The sequence below is a fragment of the Salmo salar genome, chromosome ssa12 (assembly GCF_905237065.1).
Source record: "Salmo salar chromosome ssa12, Ssal_v3.1, whole genome shotgun sequence".
NCBI classification, from domain to species: domain Eukaryota; kingdom Metazoa; phylum Chordata; class Actinopteri; order Salmoniformes; family Salmonidae; genus Salmo; species Salmo salar.
This window is the reverse complement of record NC_059453.1, coordinates 21129259-21154211: the sequence shown is the minus strand read 5'-3', so window position 1 is coordinate 21154211 and position 24953 is coordinate 21129259. Positions and strand designations below refer to the sequence as shown.

Below are 24953 nucleotides of genomic sequence, written 5' to 3'. Positions count from 1 at the left end.
AATTCAACTCAATAAAACTTTATTGAGCTTACCTGATTTGGTCAGCACTGAGGCCTTGACGTAAACAGAGCTTCCAACCAGGGAGCTGAGGTCGGGGTAGGCCTTCCTGATCTCCGCCATGGTCAATGTAGCGGTGTCTTGCTGCAGCTGAAATGAAGGAAGGAAAATGGCAGTTGTTGTTGTATGTTTACACTTTACGCTGAATTGATCTTCCTTTGATGTGTGAGGTGTGTATGACTTTAAGTTGTGGAAAGGGTCTAGCACTTCATAATGTAGTGTACTACCAGTACTCACGTTGGTGACCTGCTTGACCGACGGTAACCTCCTCTTCTCCTTGTTCACCTCCACCCCAAACATCACGTAGGCCGTTCCCTGGACATCTCCACCATACAGGTATCTGTGACCAAAGAAATACAATTACTAGAACGGCCTCACCATACAGGTATCTGTGACCAAAGAAATACAATTACTAGAACGGCCTCACCATACAGGTATCTGTGACCAAAGAAATACAATTACTAGAACGGCCTCACCATACAGGTAGCTGTGACCATAGAAATACAATTACTAGAACGGCCTCACCAAACAGGCAGCTGTTACCATAGAGCTAGAGTCAACAGTCGTTCTATGATGGGTGAGCTATTTTTTACAATTATCCATTATCACAACTATTATTACAGTGTTAATGCCGCTTTCACCTCCTGTCAGGAAACTGACATTTCCGACTTGCTTACTCGTTGTAGTACGATGATACCCGAGTTTCCCACTTGGGAAGTATCAGAATCAACCAATAGGAAGCTCTCCGCAAATAACTTCTGTTCATTTTAACTCCGAGGTGCCGAGTATCCGAAATGTCATGAACCCGGCATTAGTAACACTTTGTCTGAAGGGTACCTACATAAGGGTTTCATAAGCCATACATAACACATTAATAAGCAATACAGTAGGTTTACATTAGTGTTACTAACCTGGCTGTGATCTCCACCACCAGCTCAGTACAATCCAGACTGAGGAAGGGTTTCTTGGGAGTCAGTGTGACATTGAAAGCAGGCAGCACTGCAACAGAGCATTGTGTTAGCTCCCCAAGCTTCTGCCCAGGCTTTAGCTCAACGATTAATAATATGGATAAGAATATGGAGGGAACCACATTGAATGACATACAGGCACGTGCACGCACACACATATTTACATAGCTCTTCCACCTACCGTATTTCTTCACCTCAAACTCACTACTGAATTTGTTCTGTTGCCAGTTGTCAAATTTTGCAATGATCTTCCACGTTCCCTCACTATGACAGACACACAAACACACACATACGTATTAGCATTAGTAAATGGCAGTAGGATAGTGGTAACACTTTGTATGAACATCCTCTTCATACAGTATTCCAAACACATTCATAGAGCATTATGACCAGGCGGCATAATGATTTATAAAGCAAAGTGTTACATATTTGAAAACCAGGCTAGAATCCTCATACCAGTCTAGAAACTTCATGATGTTCTTGACTTACTTGACTATGTCAGGTAGAACGTGAGTATCAGCAAAGATTCCATTATTGGCTCTGGTCCTGGAGATCTGTTTCACTACGACGCCGTCTGAATTCTGACTGACACACACACACACACACACACACACACACACACACACACACACACACACACACACACACACACACACACCTTAAATCGTACGCAATATTCTATTTCTAAAACATAATGAAGTGTTACTTTATATAATTTAAGACATGTAGGCTAATGGGCATGTGATGAACTTTTAGCTACCTGGAATTCAATAGTGATGGAACTGTTGAAGGCCTGGAAGGGAGGTGTAGACACAAAGGCCCTGCATAGTACTGCAAAGAGAGAGACAGAGAGCAGGGGAGAGATCAGACAGACAAATAAAGAGACGCCTTTCATCATTCACATGAACCTAACATGTCATTGAGAACACTTTCTCTCTCCCTCTCTCTCCCTCTCTCCCTCCCTCATCCCCCTCACCAGTGTCTCCAGGTGTGTAGAGGGGCTTGTCTGTCTGGATGAAGATGTATCCAGAGTGGAAGGAGACCATGACCACCTGTTCAGCTACGTGGTAGCCCCCAAACTCTGCTTTCACATACACATACTGGTTCCTGGAGGACTCCTCATTCCCCTTGTCCAGATGCTCTGAAGGGAGCTGGGAGGGGAAGGATTTTATAAGCAGATATTAGCCTTTATAATGTCTTGGAGGTTCAGTCAAAATGGCAGTTATTTATTCTGGATCATTAAGACAGTATAATAAGGCATTATAAGGGGGACGTACATACTCATGACAAGTCTTAATCACCTGTATGGTCTTGAGGCTGTGGTGAATTGAACTGAATCTAAAGAAATCACCTGTGTGATCTTGAGGGTGTGATGAATTGAACTGAATCTAATGGAATCACCTGTATGATCTTGAGGGTGTGGTGAATTGAACTGAATCTAAAGGAATCACCTGTATGATCTTGAGGGTGTGATGAATTGAACTGAATCTAAAGGAATCACCTGTATGGTCTTGAGGCTGTGGTGAATTGAACTGAATCTAAAGGAATCACCTGTATGATCTTGAGGGTGTGGTGAATTGAACTGAATCTAATGGAATCACCTGTATGGTCTTGAGGCTGTGGTGAATTGAACTGAATCTAAAGAAATCACCTGTATGATCTTGAGGGTGTGGTGAATTGAACTGAATCTAAAGGAATCACCTGTATGATCTTGAGGGTGTGGTGAATTGAACTGAATCTAAAGGAATCACCTGTATGGTCTTGAGGCTGTGGTGAATTGAACTGAATCTAAAGGAATCACCTGTATGATCTTGAGGTTGTGGTGAATTGAACTGAATCTAATGGAATCACCTGTATGGTCTTGAGGCTGTGGTGAATTGAACTGAATCTAAAGGAATCACCTGTATGATCTTGAGGGTGTGGTGAATTGAACTGAATCTAAAGGAATCACCTGTATGATCTTGAGGGTGTAGTGAATTGAACCGAATCACCTTTATGATCTTGAGGGTGTGGTAGCTGTTCGCCGGGCCGAGTGTGACAGTGTCCTGCAGGAGCTGGTATCTCCTCTCCGGGTAGTTATGGACTGTTATAGTGACGGTGACAGGGCTGTCGAGGCCATGGGACTCTAATAGATAGACTCCTCACTGTCTGTTCTCAGAATGTTAGGGGCTAGGAGGATGAACCTGAGGCGAGGGATGGGAGGGGGGAAGAGAGGAGGCGAGGGAGGGGGGACAAGAGAGAGGAGAAGGGATGAGAGGGAGAACAGGGAGAGGATTGAGGAGGGAGAGGAAGAGAGAGTGAGAAGTTAACTTTTCTCTTTTAAAATATTACCCATTTGACAAGCTTAGACATGCATACAGCAGAGTAGTATTTCAGTAACTGAAAGGAGTGCCTTCTGTGTTTATCTGGATACTTTTGGAAACACTACCTTGGTTCCAGACTGGTGTGGTCTTTTGGATTTCTTTTACTGTAAATAAATGAAGCTTTGTTTTTTCCTTTAATGCCAACATTTGGTAGTGCGACATGGAGGTTCAACAAGGTAGAGAAGATTCTATACTTACTGATGAAGACCAAAATACATGTCTTGGTCCATATATTCAAATCTGAATGGGCACATTGAGTGTTGTATACATTTCAGAGAACTGCAATTGTTCTTAGACTGATATTACTAATAATACATTATTGATCATTATGATTACATATTGCAGTTACGTGTTATTGTGAATTAGGAATATAGTGAATATTTAGATTTGGGCTGAATTAGAATCAATAGAATATGAATTTTAGAGATAATAATCATAGACCCTACTGGCGGCGACTCCATGAACCCAGTCGCATCCTAAGAAGTTGAGAAATACATCTGTTAAAAATGTATAAGTCATGGAGTACAGTTTAAAACAGCCCAGAAGCAAGTAAAAAAGAACTATTTTAGTATTTTGATTAGCCCACTGTGTAATATACATCCCCAAGAAATCGTGTCTGTCAGCAGTCAAGTTTAAGAAATAGCGCTTTTAGTAGAGAGCAAAAACTTAGTACGCTCTACGGCAGCAAAATGAAAAGATGAGAAAGGAAAACTTACCGTTCTCGGTGTGGGTTGTTGAATATTTGGGCGCAACAGCTACAGAAAACGCAGAGCAACAAAATGTGGAGCAGTGTTCCCGCCGCCATTCTGAGACTGTATGGAACTAAACTCTCATGACACTGGGGACAGAACTCTTTCACACAGAGACAACCCCCCCCCCCCCAGAGCCCAGCCCCCAAAGACTGTGCTATTTTGGCAGACTATATTCAAGCAATACCCATCCCTTTTTTAAGTTGGTGAATACAATTGCTAACCAAATGCAGCTAAGCTTCACATATGCGAAGAGGTCAGTTGCTTTTGTAATCCTGTAACATACCCCAAAAAGTATGCCTCCTCTGTGTGTGTGTGTGTGTGTGTGTGTGTGTGTGTGTGTGTGTGTAGCAAAGACAGAGAACATTTGATATTTCCAATATGAATCATACATCACTGGGATCCACGGCTGCGCATTATTGTCTAAGTTATCTTGATCATGGCTTATAGTTTCTATAAAGAAAATACAAAAGCGACATTGATTTACAGCGAGACCCGTAAAGGACCGAATATTTATCAGATTAAATGAAATGTACGTGTATTTCCAGGAGCAGCGTGGACATACACTACATATCAGAGGACAACGGTCTTCAATGACATTCGCATAATCACGCCAATCTGTATAATACACAACTTTACACAAATCAATAAAACTGGAAAATAACTTCTCGTCCATGGTTATTTATGGTGAAACAATTCTGTTGTCACACAGTATGTATTAACAACACAAAGTGTACCTTCAGTCCCAGTCACACACATTTTGGCCATAGAGCACACTGACTTGTAGCCTGTTTACACCAGACTGAATGCAGGGCTCACCATTGTTTAAATACACATAGAAAGTGGGTACACATGGATGCGCATCACAATGGGAAAATATAAGCCAAACTGGAGACAACCTAGTCATTTTGAATACATTCTATTGAAACAGAAGCGCTACTGTACCTAGCAGAATAGTGTAGCAGCGATTGCTAACTAAACAATTCTAGCAGGCTAGCTTATCATTTCAGCTAACTATGGGGCAAAACAATTCAGAAATGTACTGTTAATTAGCCACCGCAAAATCTCTTTTGCTAGCAAACACTGCAGGGGGTTCAATGACATCACTTTCCAAGCATATTGAGCTCAGCATTCAGTCTGTTTTAACCAGGCTAAAAGTCTTGTTTCTCTAACACAAAGTCAACAGTCCATCCTCATACTCCTAGGTCTGGCTTCAGGGTGATGTTTACCGTAGGTACAGATTCCCCTCCCCCAACCTTAACCATTAGTGGAGGAAAGTCAAAACTGACTCAAGATCAGTGTCTACGGGAAACTTCACCCTACACCCCGGGGTCTGAGTCGGAGTCACTGTAGTCTGCAACCAGTGACGTCCTCAACACCCCAGAGCAACTACTGTCATGGTCCTCCAGCACTGTCCCACAATCCTCTCCTTTCGATCGTCCTCTGTCCTCTTCTTCTGTGGTGGTGTTAAGAATCTGCATCTCCAGAGATCTCATGTGAGTTTCAACCATTTCCTGTCCGTGCTCGGGCTGTGCAACTCCCAAATCTGTACCCCCAATCCTTTGTGTTTGTGCAACGTCTAACTCCTTCCCCTCCGGCGAGAGACTGTTTCCTAGATCATTGGTTCCTGGGTCTGATTTCCTGCGTGTGACTGTAGCGCAGGCCTCTGGTTTGCTCCCAGAGCCCTCGGTCCTCCTGTGAATAACCACACACACACTATCAATCAACTGTGTAGCAAATATGGTGAACCCACTGCAACAGGTTAGCACAACAAAACGGTGGCTTAGGTTACATGAACATTACTGGGCCTGTTTTCAAAAGCATTTCTGAGTACTGATCTAGGGTCAGGTCCCTCCTGTCCATGTAATCTTATTCATTATGATCTAGAAGGGAAAACTGATTCATACTTTATGATGTTGATAGATCCACTAACATTCATGTAAACTGTAAAGTCTTGACTGTGAAGTCTATTTAGTTGTGTGTTGGGCCCAAGGAAGATTATCTGTCGTCGTCAGCTAATGGGGAAATTCTAATTCACCCATTCATTGACATACCTCCTTATGAGACTGTGTGGGTTAGGGGAGGAGGCTTGGGGACCCAGGGCTTTGGCCACAGCAGCACCTTTCCCCTGTAGGCCCAGCTTGTGGAGTAGGCTGCCTGCAGCGCTACCTGGTGGCAGAGTGGGGGAACTGAACCAGGAGCGGCTAGAGATCTCCTTTCGCTTGTAGTTCTGCCTGTCATCGTAGGCTAGAGGAAGGGGAGGAGTACAGGAGGCATGGTGTTCTTTTATGAAAAAGTAGTGTGTGTGTGTGTAGTTTGTGTGTGCGCAGTTTGTGTGTGTGCAGTTTGTGTGCGCTTGCCTGTGTTATAGTGTGTATGAACAGTGTGTGATTGAGAGAGTCTGGTTTAGAGCGCATTATTATTCTCTCTGTGTGTGTGTGTGTGTGTGTGTGTGTGTGTGTGTGTGTGTGTGTGTGTGTGTGTGTGTGTGTGTGTGTGTGTGTGTGTGTGTGGTGTACATGCCCACTTACAGTCAGGAGCTGTGTAGGTGAGCAGTGCTGCTAGTTTCTTGTCTTCCTCTTTCTCAGGCAGCAGAGGGATGGACAGATTTGTTCTCTTTCTCACGGCGTTGTCTTTCTCCTCCTCCTCCGCCATCACTTTCTTCTCAGTCTGCGTATTAGATCAGTGGAGATGAACAGTTAAGTCAGCAGCCCTAAAGACAGACCTACACCTATCCACACAACGTACATGCTATCCATTTACACCAGTCCCATTGAGCTACATCTCTTTTACAAGGGGCTTCTCACATCCTCGCCGCCTTTTAATCCATACTGGAGGAAAAACCTCCAAGGTCCCTCCACACTGACCTACTACTCCAAAGCGTGTTAAGGAGGCAAGGACATAGGATACGAGGAATCAAGGAAAGACTATTTGACAAAGAGTCCGAGTAATTCCATGGGTGAATCCCAATTCTCTCTCTTTCCTACTGAAGTGTGCACTCGTTCACTACCCCCACAAATGCAAAAGCATTGGATTGGTGTAGGCATGGGCTAGACTAGAGGGAGGTGAACAAGTGTACACTTCAGGAGAAGGGTAGAGAATCTAAATGTGGCCTCGAGTGCATTGTAAATTGTAATTACTTCGCTACTATGGCCTATTTATTGCCTTACCTCCTCACGCCATTTGCACACACTGTATATAGACTTTCATTTTTTTCCTATTGTGTTATTGACTGTACGCTTGTTTATTCCATGTGTAACTCTGTGTTGTTGTTAATGTCGCACTGCTTTGCTTTATCTTGGCCAGGTCGCTGTTGTAAATGAGAACTTGTTCTCAACGAGCCTACCTGGTTAAATAAAATAAATAAACAGTTATGATCTGAATACAGTGCAGTGCATTTACCCTGAACTTCCTGCGGAGCTTGCTGTTGAGTATGAAGTCGTCCTTCCATCCAGCCTGGTGATCCTGTAGCTCAGACAGAGAGGGAAGAGCCTTCCTCAGTTTCTCCTTGTCCTTACCACCGTGGTCCAGCTTATACATGGGGTCTGTCTCTAACTTCTCCTTCTCACTACGCTCTGGGGAGACAACCAGAGGGAGCAGGGATGGGAAAGGAGGGGGGGTAGGGGGTGGTGGAGAGAGGGAAATAAGTGGGGTAGGTGAGAAAAGAAGAGAGCACATGAGAGAGAAAGGGAAGACAATGAGGCCTAAGAAAGACAAGACACATGAATGGAGGAATAAATGAACTGATATCAATAGTGCCATTGTTGGAAGAGAATTGGAGTCCATTCTGTTTTGGGGTTTGACGTATTAAAGAATAAGAGGTCACTAAAAGGTCGCTGAGAGGTCAAATGTCATTAGTTGCCAGGGATGAGAATGTTCGTTGACGGCCATACTTCATCCTTCCTCTCACACACACACCTAACAGAATGTAAGGTCAACGAGGAGAAATGACTTACCTGTAGTGAGGATCTGTTCATTGTCAGCCATGTCCCATCTTTCTTCCTTCCGCTGCGCACCACACACGATGACGTAATCACAGGTGGCCGGGTCTGTCTGCATCTCAATGTAGTTCACACACAGGTGACACTTCATCCGGAACCTGAAGAGGAGCACACAGGTAAACACACACAGATGTATGTATTGGCCTTCAGTGTGTGTGTGTGTGTGATTGAGATGTGTCTGGTCTTACCTGTAGATTGGCGTGGTGTAGTAGTTCCCCACTTTCTTCTTCTCAGCATTATAACGTACACCTGAGTGACACAAATGTATGATAAGAAATGGCTGTAATTAATTATATTTCTGAAAAAGGAAAACGTATAGCAACATGCTGAAAAACTGAGAATAGAAGAGAGAGAGCGAGCTTACCCATGCCGATGTGATTCTTGCAGCCATCACACCAGATATTATAGGGCATCTCAAACCTGTGAAAATACATAGACAAGAGTCAGTTTCCTGTAACCCATCAAACTACTAAATTTGATGTGTGTGTTTGTGTTACTGACCGGATGATGAGGATACCCTGGGACAGTTTCCTGGCCCTCTCACGTAGAGCATGGGTTCCATGGTAACCATTGAGGGAGCCATGCTAGAGAGAGGGAGGGGGGAGAAATGGGGGAGGGGGGGGGTGGAAGGGGGGAAAAGAGTTAAAGCGGCTCATGTGTAGAATGATTTCTTAACTCCATTAACCTACCGCGCATCTATTATTATATGTGATGATGGTCAGTAGTCATATTTACCTTCTGTGGGTCGAAGTCCGGAGGGTAGTAATGGTTTTGTCCTTTCCTCTCACCCTGAGAAAGGAGACATGGAAAAGGAGGAAAGTGTGAACATTGTTACGTTACAGTAACATATTTGGTTTTCTTACATGGATAAGGGAAAGGGGGAACACCTAGTCAGTATTCAACACACTAGTAGCTAACAGTGTCTTTGGAAAATGTGCTCTTTTGTCCACCACTGGTGGCACCAGCTTTTCTCTACATGGATAAGGGGGGGAATAACTAGTCAGTTGTACAACTCCGGCATTTAACCCAACCTTTCTGAATCAGATAGGTGCTGCCTTTAAATCGACATCCTCGTCACGGCGCCCGATGAGCAGTTGTTGTTGGGGGTTAACTGCCTTGCTCAAGGACAGAACGGCAGATTTTCCCACCTTGCCGGCTCAGGGATTCGAAACAGCGATCTTTCGGTTGCTGGCCCAACGCTCTTAACCGCAAGGCTACCTGCCACTCCAGTGGGTCTTCCTCACTGAGGAAACCTGGTGCCACCAGTGGTGGACAAATCCTAAAAGAGCTAATTTTACAAGGACACCAATGTTAGCTACTAGTGTGTTTAACACATTTTGATGTGGCCTGGCAACTTACCATGTTGTTAGCTTGTACAGCGCACTAGAAGATAGCCTTTGTCACCTAGGGGAGAAAACACAGGGTCATAGCTTCGTTTTTGTGTTTACAAATGTTTGCACACCTTGAAGTTAGCCATCTTACTTAGACGTTCGAAATAAGATACCTTTTTAAAAATCTTTAAAAAAAATCGAAATAAGATAGCTTATTTGCAAGCACAACTGCTAGCATAGCTAACTAGCTCACACTACCATCTTGAATAATAAGCCAAACAAACGTTTTAGGAATGTAACAGGAGATGTGTGCCCATAATTAACACGAAATGTAACCGAAACATAACTGTTTACGAAGAAAAACAATTCAGATATCACAAAGTAGCGTGCTCCTTACTGTTTTCCAAAGCATTAGCTAGCAGAACAAAATCGACAACAGTGCATACACAAAAACGTCACTTCCGTTTTGTGAGAAACGTCACACATTGGGGTCTGCTTTTTTTTAATCGTCTCTGATTAATTATGCTTGTACAAAGAGTTCTACTTTTGTGAAGATATTTTCGTATACTTATTTTTGTACCCCAAGACCCATTGGAAAAGTCCACAACTATGACAATTCACCTTTTTACCTCCCTCCTCTGTTGTAAGTTGTTATGATGAAAACCAGAGCGTCCATCAAAGTGAAGGGACATGGGCAGTCAGGAGACAGGTCAAAACTCCTGAATAATATCAACATAACTCAGTTAGCATAGGCCTACTCACACATGGCACTGGACTCTGGAGAAACCTCAGACTGTGTGTGTGTCTGCCAGGGGGGTTATAACTAGAGTTTTGACCTGATGGATGTGCCAGAGACGTGAGGGATACCCACTACAGGTGTCTCCCTTAACAGAGAGAAGAAACAGTCTGGCAGGTAATGACTGAGAGTGGGAAAATACATTCTCTCCATAATCATTCTATTCTGGATCTTGGTCTGACCTGGGTCAATACAGTATGTCAAATAGGCCTAGGCCCTACTTACATGACCATGATTGAACCAGACTGTCTCTCCAGCTTTGAAATAATTTTTTTTGAGTTGCACATATCTCTGAATATGAAAATGTTTCCCCCACCAAAAAAAGATTACAAAAGTAGCTTTTTAGGCTACTGACTTCTGTGTCAATTTGTATCTGCCCCTCACTCTCAGTGTTTTCCTTTTTAATAAAAGCAATGACTACATTGGAAGAAAAGAGGCATGGCCAGAGAAGAGGTCTGGGAAAATGATGGGCTACTGTCTATCAAGGATCAGGTGATTAGGACTGGAGGGAGGGATGCAGGGTAGGGAAGGGAAGAGAGAGATCGGGGATACAGCAAGAAGGATGGAGAGAGGGGGGAGGGAGGGATGGATAAAGTGAGAGGGGGATGGAGATGTTGTGGGTGGAAGGAGGGAGGGATCAGGGAAAGAGCGAGACTCAAAAAGGATGGATGGAGAAAGAGATGGTCAGGGTGGATGGAGGGGGGAATGGAGACAGATGGAGGGATAGAGGGAAAGAGATTCTCGGGGCAGGTGTCTATCTGATGCAGATTTACGTTGTAAACAGCATTCCGAAGTTTGATATTCTGTGGCATTGAGTTTGACATTCCGTGGATAAATCCCCTTAGAATGCTTCCCATTACAGGAACGCTGCTCCCATCTAACATTCCTGCCCGGCACAGACAGACAAGCCCTATATGGGCTGACCCAGAGAGACCAGCCCTCTCCGCGGTCCAACCACCACCACCAGGAATGCACAAGCAAGCAATGCTCAGGAAGAGACATCGATCTGACCTGTCTGTCTATCAGTCTGTTAGTACCATGGATCCATCCCTTCATCCCTCCATCAGTACATGTCTCTATCACTCTATCAGTCTGTCCAGTGGATCCCTCCGCGATCTAGGCCTAGATTACTCTATCATTCTACCAGTCTGATAGAAAGGATCCCTCCTCCTCTAGGCCTAAATGGGTCTATCAGTCTATCAATGGGACATCTCAGAGAGTGATATGTCTATTGCCAGGAATTTACAGACAGTAACCTCAGGAATAGCTCTCTCCTAAACCAGTAGAAGCCCTTACAGACTAGGATAAGTTCCCCCTAGTCATGGTCAGTTTTGCGTCTTTCTCCCTTAATGGTTTAAGTTAGCAGGCCATGTTGGGGGGACTTTAGCTCAGTTGGTCCTAGAACTGTGCTTAGAGAGCCTGTTGCACCATCGAACAACACTGTAAGCCCATCAGACAGAGACAGGCACTCTGAACCCTTCCAAGAGAGTTTATCTTTATTTACTGCTCTACACCAAACGTTAGGAGAAGAGATTTGAAACAAATGTGTTTCCACTGATCCCTACAGGGCCTGATCCAGTTGTGTTTTGAACCTGGGCCAAGCAGTCTGGTAGAGTTGCAGGAAGAAAGACTGCTCTAAGATCACTTGAAGTATGTTTCTCTGAGGTTAATGGTTCAGATTTGGCAGAGTGAGACTGATCCAGAGTGGCATTATCTGATATTGAAAGGTCTGTAGATCCCCTATAAACAAGTCACCTTCACAGTAGATAAGCTGCGTAAGGTAGAGGCTGGACACAAGGTAGCCAATGAGCAATGCTCAACATTGTTATCAGACATTACTACAGTGCACAATTAGTAACACCATCAACCATTGGCTAGGTGTAAGGAAGAAAGATATGACACTGCGGTGACTGGCCATCCTAGATGCTTTTGTGATGAAGGCATCATGTCCAATCAGGATGACCGCCGTTTAACTCAGAGCGTTCTCTCCAGGTGAGACATCAGCACTCCGGGTAAGAGACGGAATACAGAAAGAAGCTCGCAATACACATTCATCTTCGGGTTAATCCTCTCGGAAAACATGGAGCGTGAGAGGGCAAAGGGCCTGACACATTCCTTCCACCTCCCGCCCGGAGAAAAGGATGAAGATGGAGAGAGAAAGAGAGAGGAGAAGGAGGAGGAGGGATACAGTGATAGAACAATCCCCTTGGTATTTCTCTTGAAGATAAGGTCTGGAATTTAAAGATGTCTCAGGTAGAGAGGAATGAGAAGAATCTGACAACAGTGTCATGAATGGAAAAAATAACTCATATAGGCCTATACAGACAATGGTGTATCATGCATATAGTATGAAACAAATGTATATTACACTTCGTCTTTCGCATAGGGTATTTGGAAATGATCACTTTTAGCCCAGGAAGGCCATAGCGTCAGCTCGGTTTGATTGACAAATGTCTCGGCTGCTTGTTTGTATACCAGAAGGCAAAAAGACACCAGCCAGCGGACGACAATGTCTATGAGTGATGTCTGTGCTCCTTCTCAGTATAGAACCATGCTTACTCACATCATTTTTCCCTCTGAGTTGTAGGCTAAGTCACTGTCTATACCATGTACCATTCAGTAGCTGTGGGCATCTACACATTCCTGCACGGTCAACATGTTCAATCCCAAAGCCTCTCAAGTCTTCCTAATTCTGTCGTCACTGATTCCAGACAGTAACATAACTACATCAGATTATATCTGATCGTACTTCTGATTTTCTGCCTTACTTTAGTTGTTACTGAGGTATTCTCCCTCTCCTGCTCTGGTGCTTCACTACATACAGTAGACCTACCATTACACTTTAGTTGTTACTGAGGTATTCTCCCTCTCCTGGCCTAGTGCTTCACTACATACAGTAGACCTACCATTACACTTTAGTTGTTACTGAGGTATTCTCCCTCTCCTGGCCTAGTGCTTCACTACATACAGTAGACCTACCATTACACTTTAGCTGTTACTGAGGTATTCTCCCTCTCCTGCTCTGGTGCTTCACTACATACAGTATACCCACCATCACACCTTAGTTGTTACTGAGGTATTCTCCCTCCCCTGGCCTAGTGCTTCACTACATACAGTATACCCACCATCACACCTTAGTTGTTACTGAGGTATTCTCCCTCTCCTGGCCTAGTGCTTCACTACATACAGTATACCCACCATCACACCTTAGTTGTTACTGAGGTATTCTCCCTCCCCTGGCCTAGTGCTACACTACATACAGTATACCCACCATCACACCTTAGCTGTTACTGAGGTATTCTCCCTCCCCTGGCCTAGTGCTTCACTACATACAGTATACCCACCATCACACCTTAGTTGTTACTGAGGTATTCTCCCTCCCCTGGCCTAGTGCTTCACTACATACAGTATACCCACCATCACACCTTAGTTGTTACTGAGGTATTCTCCCTCCCCTGGCCTAGTGCTTCACTACATACAGTAGACCTACCATCACACCTTAGCTGTTACTGAGGTATTCTCCCTCTCCTGGCCTAGTGCTTCACTACATACAGTATACCCACCATCACACCTTAGCTGTTACTGAGGTATTCTCCCTCTCCTGGCCTAGTGCTTCACTACATAGACCCACCATCACACCTTAGCTGTTACTGAGGTATTCTCCCTCTCCTGGCCTAGTGCTTCACTACATAGACCTACCATCACACCTTAGCTGTTACTGAGGTATTCTCCCTCTCCTGGCCTAGTGCTTCACTACATACAGTATACCTACCATCACACCTTAGTTGTTACTGAGGTATTCTCCCTCCCCTGGCCTAGTGCTTCACTACATACAGTATACCCACCATCACACCTTAGCTGTTACTGAGGTATTCTCCCTCTCCTGGCCTAGTGCTTCACTACATAGACCCACCATCACACCTTAGCTGTTACTGAGGTATTCTCCCTCTCCTGGCCTAGTGCTTCACTACATAGACCTACCATCACACCTTAGCTGTTACTGAGGTATTCTCCCTCTCCTGGCCTAGTGCTTCACTACATACAGTATACCTACCATCACACCTTAGTTGTTACTGAGGTATTCTCCCTCCCCTGGCCTAGTGCTTCACTACATACAGTATACCCACCATCACACCTTAGCTGTTACTGAGGTATTCTCCCTCCCCTGGCCTAGTGCTTCACTACATACAGTATACCCACCATCACACCTTAGTTGTTACTGAGGTATTCTCCCTCCCCTGGCCTAGTGCTTCACTACATAGACCTACCATCACACCTTAGCTGTTACTGAGGTATTCTCCCTCCCCTGGCCTAGTGCTTCACTACATACAGTATACCCACCATCACACCTTAGTTGTTACTGAGGTATTCTCCCTCCCCTGGCCTAGTGCTTCACTACATACAGTATACCCACCATCACACCTTAGTTGTTACTGAGGTATTCTCCCTCTCCTGGCCTAGTGCTTCACTACATACAGTATACCCACCATCACACCTTAGTTGTTACTGAGGTATTCTCCCTCCCCTGGCCTAGTGCTTCACTACATACAGTATACCCACCATCACACCTTAGTTGTTACTGAGGTATTCTCCCTCTCCTGGCCTAGTGCTTCACTACATACAGTATACCCACCATCACACCTTAGTTGTTACTGAGGTATTCTCCCTCCCCTGGCCTAGTGCTTCACTACATAGACCTACCATCACACCTTAGCTGTTACTGAGGTATTCTCCCTCTCCTGGCCTAGTGCTACACTACATACAGTATACCTACCATCACACCTTAGCTGTTACTGAGGTATTCTCCCTCCCCTGGCCTAGTGCTTCACTACATAGACCTACCATCACACCTTAGCTGTTACTGAGGTATTCTCCCTCTCCTGGCCTAGTGCTTCACTACATAGACCTACCATCACACCTTAGAAGCCCAATTCATTCAATTTCTTACATGGTGTTTTCCTAAAGTCAGTTTTCGGTAATGTGACCATTAGGGTTCTTACTAATTGCGTAGCGTGTATTTACCTCGCCTTAAATCACAGAAAGAACTTCTCCGGGTAGAGGAGGATGGAGAGACGTGAAGCGGAGAAGACTGATGTAAAAAAACAGAAGGTGTATAATTTGTAGGTTTTACAGGAGCTATGTTTAAACCAGTCTGTCTCTCTCTTCAGAGGCAGGAGAGGGCTTAGAGCTGCATCAGGCCTGACCTGGAGCTACTGAAAACCACATGTATTGCTTCAGTATGTACAGTATGTCATCATGAAGACAGTACATGAATGGTGCTGAGAGATGCAGGGACAGGTAAGTTAGGTAAAGTGATGGCTGATGATGGAAGGAGAGAAAAAGTGAAGAGCAAAAGTAGTGGAGAGTGGAATCTACTCAGTCGTTTTGTCACTGTTGATGATCAGGATGTTTACCTAGAGAGAAATGATCAGTCATACTGTCACTGTTGATGATCAGGATGTTTACCTAGAGAGAAATGATCAGTCATACTGTCACTGTTGATGATCAGGATGTTTACCTAGAGAGAAATGATCAGTCATACTGTCACTGTTGATGATCAGGATGTTTACCTAGAGAGACATGATCAGTCATACTGTCACTGTTGATGATCAGGATGTTTACCTAGAGAGACATGATCAGTCATACTGTCACTGTTGATGATCAGGATGTTTACCTAGAGAGAAATGATCAGTCATACTGTCACTGTTGATGATGAGGATGTTTACCTAGAGAGAAATGATCAGTCATACTGTCACTGTTGATGATCAGGATGTTTACCTAGAGAGAAATGATCAGTCATACTGTCACTGTTGATGATCAGGATGTTTACCTAGAGAGAAATGATCAGTCATACTGTCACTGTTGATGATCAGGATGTTTACCTAGAGAGAAATGATCAGTCATACTGTCACTGTTGATGATCAGGATGTTTACCTAGAGAGACATGATCAGTCATACTGTCACTGTTGATGATCAGGATGTTTACCTAGAGAGAAATGATCAGTCATACTGTCACTGTTGATGATCAGGATGTTTACCTAGAGAGACATGATCAGTCATACTGTCACTGTTGATGATCAGGATGTTTACCTAGAGAGAAATGATCAGTCATACTGTCACTGTTGATGATCAGGATGTTTACCTAGAGAGAAATGATCAGTCATACTGTCACTGTTGATGATCAGGATGTTTACCTAGAGAGAAATGATCAGTCATACTGTCACTGTTGATGATCAGGATGTTTACCTAGAGAGAAATGATCAGTCATACTGTCACTGTTGATGATCAGGATGTTTACCTAGAGAGACATGATCAGTCATACTGTCACTGTTGATGATCAGGATGTTTACCTAGAGAGACATGATCAGTCATACTGTCACTGTTGATGATCAGGATGTTTACCTAGAGAGAAATGATCAGTCATACTGTCACTGTTGATGATCAGGATGTTTACCTAGAGAGAAATGATCAGTCATACTGTCACTGTTGATGATCAGGATGTTTACCTAGAGAGACATGATCAGTCATACTGTCACTGTTGATGATCAGGATGTTTACCTAGAGAGAAATGATCAGTCATACTGTCACTGTTGATGATCAGGATGTTTACCTAGAGAGAAATGATCAGTCATACTGTCACTGTTGATGATCAGGATGTTTACCTAGAGAGACATGATCAGTCATACTGTCACTGTTGATGATCAGGATGTTTACCTAGAGAGAAATGATCAGTCATACTGTCACTGTTGATGATCAGGATGTTTACCTAGAGAGAAATGATCAGTCATACTGTCACTGTTGATGATCAGGATGTTTACCTAGAGAGAAATGATCAGTCATACTGTCACTGTTGATGATCAGGATGTTTACCTAGAGAGAAATGATCAGTCATACTGTCACTGTTGATGATCAGGATGTTTACCTAGAGAGACATGATCAGTCATACTGTCACTGTTGATGATCAGGATGTTTACCTAGAGAGACATGATCAGTCATACTGTCACTGTTGATGATCAGGATGTTTACCTAGAGAGACATGATCAGTCATACTGTCACTGTTGATGATCAGGATGTTTACCTAGAGAGAAATGATCAGTCATACTGTCACTGTTGATGATCAGGATGTTTACCTAGAGAGAAATGATCCGTCATACTGTCACTGTTGATGATCAGGATGTTTACCTAGAGAGACATGATCAGTCATACTGTCACTGTTGATGATCAGGATGTTTACCTAGAGAGAAATGATCAGTCATACTGTCACTGTTGATGATCAGGATGTTTACCTAGAGAGAAATGATCAGTCATACTGTCCATGAGGGATTAAAGACGTCATTGAGAGTTTAGACAAGAGCTTCACTTTCCCACCCGGAAGGTTAGTCACCAGTTAGATGTGGTTTGTGTCACAGTCATCACATGATGGTCAGCAGCATCAAAACATTATGAAAGCTCTTATCAGTCTGTAAGATTATTGTCTGAATTGGTCACTGAATAAACCCTCTGAATCAATGCAGTCTGACATGCACGCACGCACGCACACACACACACACACACACACACACACACACACACACACACACACACACACACACACACACACACACACACACACACACACACACACACACACACACACACACACAAGCAGAGAGAGCTGTATTGGCAGGTGAGCTGCATCTCAATATCCCTCGTGGACACACACATACACACACCCACACACACACACGTGCAAACACACACACACACACAAAAGAGAAGGAATGAAGGAATGATAGCTGATGTCATCTTGATACAGTGTCATATTAGGCCTAGACTACATGCTTTCTTCCGCCCATGGGCTTATTTGGTTGTGATTGTGAAAAGACTGTTTGGGCGCCCAGTGTTTTTCCATGTTACAGATACTGACTGACACACACAAGCAGAGAGAGAGAGAGCTCTATGGGTAGGTGTGTGTGTGTGTGTGTGTGTGTGTGTGTGTGTGTGTGTGTGTGTGTGTGTGTGTGTGTGTGTGTGTGTGTGTGTGTGTGTGTGTGTGTGTGTGTGTGTGTGTGTGTGTGTGTGTGCGTGCGTGCGTGCGTGCGTGTGTGTGTTAGAGGGCCAGTTGGACAGGGTTATGGGGCTATTCCATTGGCAATCTCAATCAAGCCCAGCTAAAGTATTTGAAATGTTTTGGTCTGATAATGTTACCTGACAAGCCCACATTTCCAACCAAATCCCTGAATTTATGGAAGAAGTTACTGAAGATCTGGGAATGTCAGTCGCCCGTCTCGGAATGTCCATTAAAATATCTCCTGTCATGTTTTTTTCTTCTTCTCTTTTTTAATTACGACCATCCCTTCCCTCTTTTATTTGAACTCTCTTTGCTGGCCTGAAAGAGACAGAAACGCATTCTTCGCTTTCTGTCTCATTTGAACATTGACCTGGGGGACTTTTGTCTTAACTGTCTATTTTTCTATGTCCTCAAGTCAATATCCTTTCCCCAGGTCTTTTGTTTCAATTACACCCCCCCCCCCTCTCTCTATCTCTCTCTTCATCTGTTCAAGTGGTAGTTCTGCCTAGCATCAATGCCAACCAACTCAACCTCTGACCAGCCTAGCCCGCCATTCAACTTCAAAACAGCTTTAAGTTATTAGCCTCCAGATTTCATATTTTCCCATGAAGCAGCCTTTGCATCCATCGGAAAACACCTGGGCTGGGCCCCTCAGAACTAAATTTATACCTGTTAAATATAATCCCAATATGACACATTTCTTGGTCAAACACCCATCCAACAATCAAACCGCTAACCGTCAAAACTCAAGTGAGTCTACGGGCTTGGCGCCTTGGCGAGGAACGGTTTAGTGTACCCCCCCTCCGTTTCACCCCCCCCCCCATCCTGTCTCATCCCCCTTCTTTTCGGAGGGATATATAATGGAGGTTGGGACTCTGTTGCATCTCAGCATCACTCGTGGACACTCATCCACTGTTCACTCGTTTACTAAGAGGGGAAGAGGGATCAACAAAAGAGAAGAGGGGAGATATGAGGTCTCTACTGAAGCTGGTTGTTCTGCTGTTCTGTGTCCAGAGAGGAGAGGGACACTGGCTGCGCTCACTACTCGGTAAGGAAGGATGGGGGTCACGACTCACGACCTTTGACATTAGAGATGGGACAGGATAGAATTTCTTCCTATTTTCATCAGTTTTGTACTGGGCTATATGTATCTAGATATGGTTGTGTACTTTGAGATTGGTTTACATCAGTATGATGTGTGACACTGGGACTTCAGAATTTTGACAGCATATTGTGTGATTTCTGTTCTGAGGTTTTTCTGTAGGGTAGCACTGACTATCAGTCTACTGCAGTCTATAGTGTAATGATATCTGGTCCAAGCTGGTGTGTTGAGTGTTTTAATAACCCTCTCTTTTTATCTCCATCTTTCAGAGCAGCGAGGGCAAGCATCATCCCCCCCATCAGAGGAGGAGAGGAGAGGTGGAGGAGGAGAATCCAACAAAGGGAACGACAACAATAAGAACACAGAAGGTTCCGGATTCGGAGTAGAAGACCAAAGAGGTTCCGTCCCATCCCCAGCCCCAATCCGGTCCCGCCGCTCTTCAACCCAGTGTCGTCTCCACTCCATCCTCCTCCAGGTACGAGAGCTGGGTCTGGGCTACGACGCGGACGAGACCGTCCTCTTCAAGTACTGCAGCGGAGACTGTCCCCGTGTCCGCTCCAACCATGATCTGACCCTGACCAACCTGCTCCTGAGGGGGGCGCTGCCCGAGCAGAGTGGAGAGATGTGGCAGAAGGGACCATGCTGCAGGCCCACCCACCATGAAGATCTAGCCTTTTTGGATAATGCCCATCGCTGGCACAAGGTGGAGAAGCTGTCGGCTGCAGGGTGTAACTGTGTGGGTTAATGAGGAGGAGCTGGACATGAAGGGGGAGGGCCTGGGACTGAACATTCACTTTTGGGCCGTGGCCATTGGCTGTTCAGAATGCAGTGGGAGAGGCATAGAAGCTCAGGCTGTGCTGTAAAAATTGAGATCAAGGAGGAAAGCGATTACGGATGTAGCTATTATTTGCTAGAAAGAAATGCATTCATTTTGCGTATGTATATTTATATTTATTTAAAGTTGCTTTGGAGAGTTTTTTTTTTTACCAATGACGAGAATGGATCTTATTTTGCTGCAGATTAAATTAATAGTGGTTAACACTATGGTTGATTGTTGAGTAAAATTGTTACAATTTGAAAAAAGGTCCTCAGCAAACCAACAAGGTATTTATGTAAAATAAATTATTTATTTATTTGAGATGATTCCTGTATGATGCTACTTAATTTATTTTGTCCATGTGCCATGTTCATATGTACAACTCGTAATAAAGACAACCATATCGACATGTTTTATGACCAATGTTGGTGAGTGATATTACATTTTTTCCTCATGGCTACTAAGAAATATATATATATTAGAGCCTAGGATTCAGTTGGAAAACAAGAAGGGTTTATTCAAAACTCATCATTTACAAAAAATGTACAATGAATATAAAAAATACCCCAATATTGATAACACTGGGACATCAGCGGTACTTTCATTGATTTATTTAATAGCCATGGAAGCAACAGCACGTCCCTTCTCAACCACACAACCATTTCCCTCAACCAAAATCCGATCCCTGACCCTGAGTCAAGAACAGACAGTTCATTTACAGTAGGGAACTCATCAGTTCTGACGATATCATGACTCTTGTCCATTCTGTTATGTCCATCTAATGATTACTCTGCTTTTTCCTGTTGAACAACCACCACATCCTCCTCAATTTCCTCTGGCTCCGCCCCCCACACCTGGACACGCCCCTCCATGGCTGTGAGGAGGCGGGTCTCCGAGGGATGGAAAGACAGCGATTGGACGACAGCCTTCCCGACTGGCAGCTTCAGCGTCAGAGAACCCTGAGAGAGAAACAAGAGATGTTCAAAAATAGAAAGGATCTAACACCAATAGGCACACAATTCTGGGACTCGAGAAACAGGGGTGCTACTCATGTTTTCATCCTTGATAGCGAACATACTAAGTTCTTGAATCTGCAGCTGTTAACGTTTACAGATACTGCTGTGCTATTCTGTTTCAAATACGCATCCAGTTAGCAAAATCAATAAATCAAATCAATTAATTTTAATAGGTAGTGGAGCTATCTATTCATTTAACAAATCATCCATCCCTCGTACCTCTACCAGGTCCCAGCAGTACACGTGTCCGTCCTCAGAGCAGCTCAGTACGTGAGTATCCTTACTGGACAGACAGCAGTCCAGCTTGTAGCCCTTCATCTTGTGTCCTTTATACTCTCCCAGCATCTCCCCTGTGCTCTTGTCCAGTAGACGCACGGTGGAGTCCAGGCTGGAGGTCAGAGTGCACTGGGCGTCCGCACTGAAACACACACACGTGATGGGGCCTGGAACACAGAGACAAACACACAACAAATCAATGCGATTCAGGGTGGTTTAGGTACAGAAGTTAGTGATAGTACAACAACTAGTTGGTAAGACTAGATACTGACTGTTGATGAAGTCCACATGCAGCTGGCCCATCCGCAGGTCATACCGTCTCACTCTCCCATCCACTGACCTGGAGAAAGACATGAGATAGAAAAGATACTTAGAGGACTCTTCTATAAGAATGAAACTGAAATGAACAGAAAGGTTCAGACTTGGTACTGACCCAGTGAGCAGCTCGTGTTCAGACACCTTCAGACTGCTGACACCATCTTGAGCCTCGTCCAGAATCTGGATGGGGTCAAATTTTCTGGACCTGGTGTCCCAGCAACGCACTGTACCATCTATGGAGCCTAGAGACCGACACGCACGCACGCACGCACGCACGCAAGACATGGGTTCTGTTGTGGATGAGCAGGACAATGCTGAAGCCACAGACCTGGTTGTAGAGGTGACTGAGATGCACTTTGCTGAGGAGGGATGGAGGAACGCCAAAACTCACCAGATAAAATGACTGTAGCTTCTTCATTGAACTGGACACAGTTGACTTTCTGCAAACAGAGAGACAGGCCAGAGGCAGAGCCATATCCATGTAAATAAATGGCTCTAGTTAGAGGTTTTGTTGTTGTATTCTTTCCTGTCTCTATTCCTTCAACATAAACATCTCTTTCTATATTTTGTTCTGACCCACCTGACCTCTCCTACCTGCCTCTTTCCCCCTCCCCTCTTTCTCTAAAACTAACTCCATCTCTCTCTCTGTGACACAGGAAAATATAGTTGTATTGTTTTCTCTCACACCAGCGTGACCCCTGAGTTTCCGGGTGACCTGTCCCGTGGCGACGTCCCAGAGGATCACCGTCTTGTCCGAGCTGCACGAACATAGCTGGCTGTTGTCATAGGAACTAGGGAAGGAATCGATGGTAAGACACACACCATTACCTCAGATCATATTCCCCCAGAGGCAGCAGGGAGACAGTGAAGGACAAAGCAGGCAGATGGATAGGGGAAGACTACACAAGCAAACATGTAGATTGATCACATAGAGAATGACCCGCAGAGGCAAGACTGACACAGAGTAAAGAACACATAGGGCAGATGGATGGATAGGGGAACATAAACAAGAATACTGAATGAGTAAAATATGTGCTACATCTTATCTATCAACTATACCGTATGTATCCATTTCTAATGCATATCTCCTACTTCATATAGGGGAACATACAGGCATTGGCGTCTGCATATAGGCTAGCTATCACACTGAAAGAGAACGCTTAGTGAAGTTAAGTGCTTCCCACTCAATCAGATCTAGGATCAGCTTTATTTAACCCAAATTTGGCCTTTACCAAACACATTCCTCAATAAAGAGTTCCTCAATCAGCTGTCTGTATTGCTCAAGAGCAAGGGTCTCCAACAGGTAGATCTACCAGTAGCTCTCAGCCCACCCGCGAGTAGCTCACCAATCAATTCTGAAAGTGCGTGCATTTTTTAAACGTGTTCCATCACAAACGGTCATAAACATAAAGCTCCCGGCTACTATCCAATCAAAGCCACAGTGACATTATCCCACCCCTGGTTAGCCACTACTGGCTTCAAAATCCAAACTTAGCACAATATCTGCCAATTCATTTCCAGCAATATTGCTGTCTGTTTAGTGCACGCGTTTGTCTATCACTCTGTTTGTAGGAAAGTTAACAATGATGATAACCGTCTTGTGGGTAGACGGAAAGACTTTCCCCAAAAACGTTCTCAATTAAATGTTAAGTGCAAAGTAGGCTTACCTGACAGAACTATATTATGATTATTTGTATCAGTTGGGTGGTGATTGTTTTGCAAACCCTGCCATGACGTGCTGCAGCAGTAGTCTCAGCAGAAACATCGCTCAACTGACACATTCCTCTCTACACTAAAACATTTAAATGAATAGATTTTTTTTCTTCAGGTGTGATTTAAGCACTGACATGGACTCAAAACATCAATTTTCGATGTTTCTCTTTGAATAATTGTAACATTGAGAGTCGTTTTAAAAATGATTTTACGAGGTATATTGACATAAAACACATCTGTTGTACACCTAGGACCCGGGGAAGAGTTGCAGGTCTCATGCCAGAACAGGATGGAGACCCCTGCTGTAGAGACACCAAATCATCACATTTTAGACCGTTCTGGAGACCAAAAAAACTCTAATCAGATTTAAAACGGTACCTAACTCAGTGGAGATGAGCGGGATCTCCAGAGTAAGCCATCCCTGAGACCGGGTCTGGTAACTCATACCTCTGCAGGTTAACAATTAACTAACGGACCGCACAAGTTTATACATGAGGGCTTTATAACCAAAAAGCGCGCAATGCATCGATCTACAAGACTTCAAAGAGGGCCAGCTTACTTTCTGATACAGGTTTGTGTAATAATACATATACTGACCCATCAGCATCTAGCACCTCGTATCCATGGCCACTGTACGTCTTCAGTAGTGTCCCTCGACTTACACTCCACAACTTCAGAGACTTGTCACTGCCGCAAGACAGCAGGTAGTTACCATCAGCTGAAAAAGAGAGGGTGAGGGGGAGAGAGACAGGGAGGGAGAAAGAGTTGGGTCGAGAGAAAATGAGAGGATGTAAAACACCCGAAACACATGTAGATACAGCCTCTCATGACATACACAAGCAGCTCCAAGTTGACCAAAAGTCAATGCACCTGACGGTATGGGTGTTTGTTCGAGCTCTCACCATTGAATCGCACAGCTCTTACAGCCCCTTGTTGGCAGTCTATGGTCCTGAGAAGGTGTTGGGGGAGCTGAGGGACCTCAGGTTTGGGCTGGGGAAACGACATTTCACACTTCTGCCTGTAGAAAGAGAGATTGAAACATATAGCCATTATTTTCCTCCTGGCTTGAGCATCAACTACGTTAACGTTAGTTATTGGAAAGAGCAAGTGCTATGGAAATAGCATCATGGAACTTGGATAGATATCTACCTGAAATACCTTGCTTGTTCGCTTTAGTTTGATGAGGGAGCAATCGTTAACTGACTCATATTGATTTCTGTTAGCTAACAACAAACGAACAAGTAATTTTTCCCCCCTACAGTTTATGCTCCACAACATTATATTTTTGCGAATGTTTAGTTTACTTCCTGTCTGTGATAATTATTTCGTTCCGGGTAAAAACATTTGTGTCAAAATAAAAGTCCGAACATTCTCCCTCAGCATTGACAGAGTCCTT

The 24953-nt window shown here is 44.2% G+C and overlaps 3 protein-coding genes across 5 annotated transcripts; 1 reads left to right on the top strand and 2 right to left on the bottom strand.

The window, feature by feature from the left end:
* Positions 1 to 4615: 4615 nt before the first annotated feature.
* Positions 4616 to 9947, bottom strand: LOC106564447 (probable splicing factor YJU2B). Of its 2 annotated transcripts, none has more exons than XM_014130550.2 (11): positions 9867 to 9947; positions 9498 to 9542; positions 8874 to 8927; positions 8640 to 8722; positions 8503 to 8558; positions 8327 to 8387; positions 8094 to 8236; positions 7540 to 7712; positions 6669 to 6807; positions 6192 to 6384; positions 4616 to 5832 (listed from the first exon to the last, which is right to left on the bottom strand). In XM_014130550.2, the coding sequence occupies exons 2-11, from the start codon at positions 9498 to 9500 to the stop codon at positions 5457 to 5459; spliced, it is 1281 nt and encodes a 426-aa protein (XP_013986025.1). In that variant the 5' UTR covers positions 9501 to 9542; positions 9867 to 9947; the 3' UTR covers positions 4616 to 5456. The 2 variants fall into 2 exon arrangements, with proteins under 2 accessions (XP_013986025.1, XP_013986026.1); XM_014130551.2 differs by having other exon boundaries at positions 9643 to 9908.
* A 9276-nt stretch (positions 9948 to 19223) lies between these two features.
* Positions 19224 to 20450, top strand: LOC106564446 (persephin). Its single transcript, XM_045691008.1, has 2 exons — positions 19224 to 19363; positions 19687 to 20450. The coding sequence occupies exons 1-2, from the start codon at positions 19285 to 19287 to the stop codon at positions 20160 to 20162; spliced, it is 555 nt and encodes a 184-aa protein (XP_045546964.1). The 5' UTR covers positions 19224 to 19284; the 3' UTR covers positions 20163 to 20450.
* A 275-nt stretch (positions 20451 to 20725) lies between these two features.
* On the bottom strand, positions 20726 to 24898 carry morg1 (Mitogen-activated protein kinase organizer 1). Of its 2 annotated transcripts, none has more exons than XM_014130546.2 (9): positions 24716 to 24898; positions 24460 to 24575; positions 24155 to 24275; positions 22530 to 22635; positions 22236 to 22284; positions 21960 to 22086; positions 21799 to 21866; positions 21470 to 21693; positions 20726 to 21193 (listed from the first exon to the last, which is right to left on the bottom strand). In XM_014130546.2, exons 2-9 carry the CDS (start codon positions 24560 to 24562, stop codon positions 21020 to 21022), a joined length of 972 nt encoding a protein of 323 aa, XP_013986021.1. In that variant the 5' UTR covers positions 24563 to 24575; positions 24716 to 24898; the 3' UTR covers positions 20726 to 21019.
* Positions 24899 to 24953: the final 55 nt, after the last annotated feature.

Excerpts from the sequence above, each read along its gene's own strand:
- LOC106564447 (XM_014130550.2), bottom strand. Across the intron at positions 7,713-8,093 it reads TGAACAGATCCTCACTACAG|AGCGTAGTGAGAAGGAGAAG; the intron begins GTAAGTCATTTC and ends TTGTCTCCCCAG. Across the intron at positions 6,385-6,668 it reads CACCTACACAGCTCCTGACT|CCTACGATGACAGGCAGAAC; the intron begins GTAAGTGGGCAT and ends CCCTTCCTCTAG.
- morg1 (XM_014130546.2), bottom strand. The coding sequence starts at position 24,562 with ATGTCGTTTCCCCAGCCCAAACCTGAGGTCCCTCAGCTCCCCCAACAC. Across the intron at positions 22,087-22,235 it reads AGCTACAGTCATTTTATCTG|GCTCCATAGATGGTACAGTG; the intron begins GTGAGTTTTGGC and ends GTCGGTCTCTAG. Across the intron at positions 21,694-21,798 it reads GCATGTGGACTTCATCAACA|GCCCCATCACGTGTGTGTGT; the intron begins GTCAGTATCTAG and ends TCTGTGTTCCAG.
- LOC106564446 (XM_045691008.1), top strand. The coding sequence starts at position 19,285 with ATGAGGTCTCTACTGAAGCTGGTTGTTCTGCTGTTCTGTGTCCAGAGA. Across the intron at positions 19,364-19,686 it reads CTGGCTGCGCTCACTACTCG|AGCAGCGAGGGCAAGCATCA; the intron begins GTAAGGAAGGAT and ends TCCATCTTTCAG.